General features: G+C 39.1%; 1 protein-coding gene across 1 annotated transcript; it reads left to right on the top strand.

Annotated features, from left to right (window-relative positions):
• The first annotated feature begins 1,379 nt into the window (after positions 1-1,379).
• On the top strand, positions 1,380-2,149 carry LOC110505580 (ADP-ribosylation factor 6). The gene has a single exon (XM_090220812.1). It carries the CDS (start codon positions 1,517-1,519, stop codon positions 2,045-2,047), a length of 531 nt encoding a protein of 176 aa, XP_090076938.1. The 5' UTR covers positions 1,380-1,516; the 3' UTR covers positions 2,048-2,149.
• Positions 2,150-4,109: the final 1,960 nt, after the last annotated feature.

Below are 4,109 nucleotides of genomic sequence, written 5' to 3'. Positions count from 1 at the left end.
GAGTTGTAAGCACAGACAGAACAATGAGACAGATATTTCACCAGACGTATAAATGTGAAGCCCGGTTCCACTTACTACCAAATATGGTGATGAACGGAAGTCAAGTAGCCCGAAAGTCGGAGAAGTTGGAGCGAGAAAGATTTTGGCCGACAGGTCATTAAGGTAATTTTCTCATCAATGAAACATTTGATCTTGATACCGTTTCCCAAACTATAATCTGTAACAAACAGAGTGGACTGCGTTTTATAGACTTTACCCTTCGCCAAAGTTTTTAAAAATTGCGTTGTTTAGAAGGAGTGCAAGGGCGAATTGATTTATTGCACATGCGCACTTCAGAGTAGGCGTTCCTTAACGGAAATATGCAAATAAATGATAGAATGCACCAATAGTATCTAACTAGCTTGTGCTTGGCTCTGCCCTTGCTTGTCCTGCCCACTATTAATTTGCTCCCATTGGAAACGACAGGCTCTGGTCTATCTTGGGTTTGCTATAATAATCTTTGGTAGTAGCACTTCAACTCGACTGAAAAGGAGAGAAACGAAAGCAGGTTGGAAATTACTGAGAGAGGAGGGGGGAAACAGAAGGTAATATATTTTTTATTTATTTTGAGATTTGTGTAAAATATTATAAAGAGTACATACTAACGTCTGCATTTTCAATTTCGTTGACCTATCCACAATGCAGCGTGAAGTAGCTAGCAAGCTAGAAGTTAGCATTTAGCTGACGTTAGCTAGCAGCCGTCACCTTGCTAAATTGAGCTTTCTGACACTCATCCCAAACCTTTTCTGTTTCAGGGGGACAGGAGCGGGTATTTTTGGATTAAATCAATGACCTTAGTCACCGGGACTTTAGGATCACGGGCTCCTACGAACGAGTGGGTAGCCCAGTGCGACGTTTGATGGAATAGTTGCAGACAATTGCCTTTCTCCTCAGGTGGTGCTGGTCGAAACAAGGGCGAGGAGGGGGACCTCGAAACACACTCACCAAGAGGAAGTCCGGAGTACCGCAGTGTTTTTGGAGGGCCTATTCGATTTCCTTGGTCTATCAACAGCCCCCGCCCCTCTGACCCGGAATTTAATAGAAATCGATAGGAATAAGAAATCGATAATATTAACATTTTGTGACAGCTACAATTAAGAAGTATACGGCTTGTCATACAATTTACTTTCCAAACCTTTGGGTACATATTTGAACTTGGATGCCTCAAACTCTGAGCAGTAAGTTATTAGCAGCAATCCTCATAGTTACTGATTTGTCACCAGGCATAAGCTTATTGTTGCCAGTTTATTTGACAGACCGACACATTCGTTAAGCATTGATTTGATCCTGACTGCTCAGGGTGAGCTTCATATTTCACACCATGTCCATTGATAGTTAGTTGCAGGGTTACGCCTGATTAAGCAAATAAATCAAGTTGAAAGCTGCATGGTTTGACATTAAGGAAGTAATACAGGACGTACTGAAGAACCCAACAAGTTTTTTTTAATTTGACAAGGAATATTTATGCACTGTTTTCATGATGGGGAAAATGCTTTCGAAAATCTTTGGCAACAAGGAGATGAGAATATTGATGCTTGGACTTGATGCTGCTGGAAAGACCACCATCCTTTACAAACTGAAACTTGGACAGTCAGTCACCACAATTCCCACTGTTGGTTTCAATGTCGAGACTGTCACCTACAAAAACGTAAAATTCAATGTATGGGACGTTGGAGGCCAAGATAAGATCCGGCCCCTGTGGCGACACTACTATACGGGCACTCAAGGGTTAATCTTTGTTGTGGATTGTGCAGACAGAGATCGCATCGATGAGGCGAGGCAGGAACTCCATCGCATCATTAATGACCGTGAAATGAGGGACGCCATCATCTTGATTTTTGCCAATAAGCAGGACCTGCCAGATGCCATGAAGCCGCATGAAATCCAAGAGAAACTAGGATTGACCCGCATCAGAGATAGGAATTGGTATGTTCAGCCCTCCTGTGCGACCACGGGAGACGGACTATATGAGGGGTTGACATGGCTAACATCAAATTACAAATCTTAATGATTGAGTGATGACTATTTTTAGAATACTTTTTTTTTTTTTTTACTTTGAAGTTAAATAACTTAACTTCTAAAATGAATACAATAAATACGTTTTGATTTATCCATTTATTTGATTACTATGATCCTATAGCTAATTTATCTTTATAAACTGGGTTTGCTGGTTTATAGGTTGCCTCTACTCTGTAGCAAGCTTATGTCACATTATTTTTTTGTGGCTTGATGAATACACAATTAAATGGGTTCATAATTCAAAACTAAAGTTTACCGCCTTTGCCTATTCTTTACCCCATTTTTAATAGATTTTCTAATGGAGCTGGATTTCAATATTTTCATTTGGGCTAAGGCTTGGTTATGCTTTTAAGACACACTTTGATTGAGTAACAAGTGTCTGTTTCCTAGTTTTTCCTTTCAGAACTAAAGTCTGTTTAGTCAAGCTTGTTCTGGACAACTAGCTACAACACCTTTTTATATTAAACATGTTTTAATACAGAAACCCAGTAGCAAATTGAGGTATCCCATGTCTTACATTTCATTTTCAGTATTCTGGACATTGTGACAATTATGTCTGAAAATACATTATGTAGTGCTTGGACTAACCATCTGGAACACATTTGCACAAGTGATTCCCTTCAGTAGGCTATATTGTGCTTTTATCCCAAATTGTGCTCAAGCATAAAACTGAAACAGGCTTCTGGTAACTCAAACATGCTTTTTAGAATGCAGGTTTTGTTAATGGGTAGCCTAACATTGATGGTTATGTAGCCAATTGACTCAATATTCCAAAGGAATATCATTCAGCTCAGATCTCAACCTACTACCATTAATATGTCTCAGGATACGAGACCTATCACTTGACTAAATCTGCAGCATGAGTACAGATGTACAGTAACCCTTCAGCAAAGTGGACCTTGTCATTCAATGGGAGAGAACAGCTCCCTGGTGAAACGATGTCATCTTTTGGTTCAGCTTTTTTACTCATGTTGACTTGGAGAACCATGTACAGAACAATGTCATTGTAATGTCTAATAAATAATAAAGTAATTTTAAATGCCTAATTTTCTTGTTTTGATCATAACCCAAACTTTCTCAAAAGTGGTTAAAGGAACACAGTTCTCATATTACATATCTTCCTTAGGACTCAAAATCCATCATAAAGAATGCTAGAGACAAGATTGTAATTGGTCTTTGCTAATAGTTGACCACCTTTGCACTGCGAAAATTTTCTGATCCCCTTTGAGAAATGTTTTGCAGAGCTTGTACTTGATGTGCTGCAGAATGCAGCTGTTCAATATCCAACACAAACTTTTACAGCATTTCATTCAAATAAGTAGGCCTAATGAGTCATTATTCTGTTATGTGAAGAACACAATGTCTTGGTGAAGTGTTGCATTGAAACTTTCCTGGGCAGTTTATATAGCTGTCCACCAAAATAAAAAAGCCTGTTTTGTCACTCTGTCACCATTGGGAAATATGTTTTTCATTTTACCCCATGTAAAAAAACAAAAACAGGAAGTCCAACTGTTCTCAGTGGAATAACTACAGAGCCACATGACTAGCCTCCATTGAGGTTTGGGTGACTGACTGGCTGCACAAATTGTTGGAGCAATACAGCTGTTTGTGAATTCTGTGCTCACTTGTTTGTGCTTGATATTGAGCCAATGCTGGGTTGTCAGCTGTTACTTCCTCTGCTTGTGGTTCAAAACAGGCTACAAATTCTGCCCTCCCCTCAATCTTTGTTTAGAAAGAACCTACATAATTCATGAATGCCCAGTACAAAAACATTTGTACATGTTAAATCTAGTTTATTGAGGTACTTTACAGCATCGTTTAGAAAACAACATCCTGTTTTTTGTACAGTTTTGTCAAGGGTTTTGGGCTGAATCAGACTTACCGAAAGAGGTCAACATCTGTTACCAAGTTCTTGTGTCCTCTCCAGTTAGAATCAGTAAGCAATCCAGCTGCATGCTGGTTTGTATCTTGTCTGGGGTCCTGTGAATATTATAAACTGTCCACCAGATTGGTTAAACTCTGAAAATTTGCTTTTGTTTGTAAAAATTGTC

The sequence above is a fragment of the Oncorhynchus mykiss genome, chromosome 25 (assembly GCF_057628025.1).
Source record: "Oncorhynchus mykiss isolate SJ-2025 chromosome 25, ASM5762802v1, whole genome shotgun sequence".
In the NCBI taxonomy this organism is placed as follows: Eukaryota; Metazoa; Chordata; class Actinopteri; order Salmoniformes; family Salmonidae; genus Oncorhynchus; species Oncorhynchus mykiss.
The sequence above is the reverse complement of the archived record's forward strand: the minus strand, read 5'-3'. Positions and strand labels throughout refer to the sequence as shown.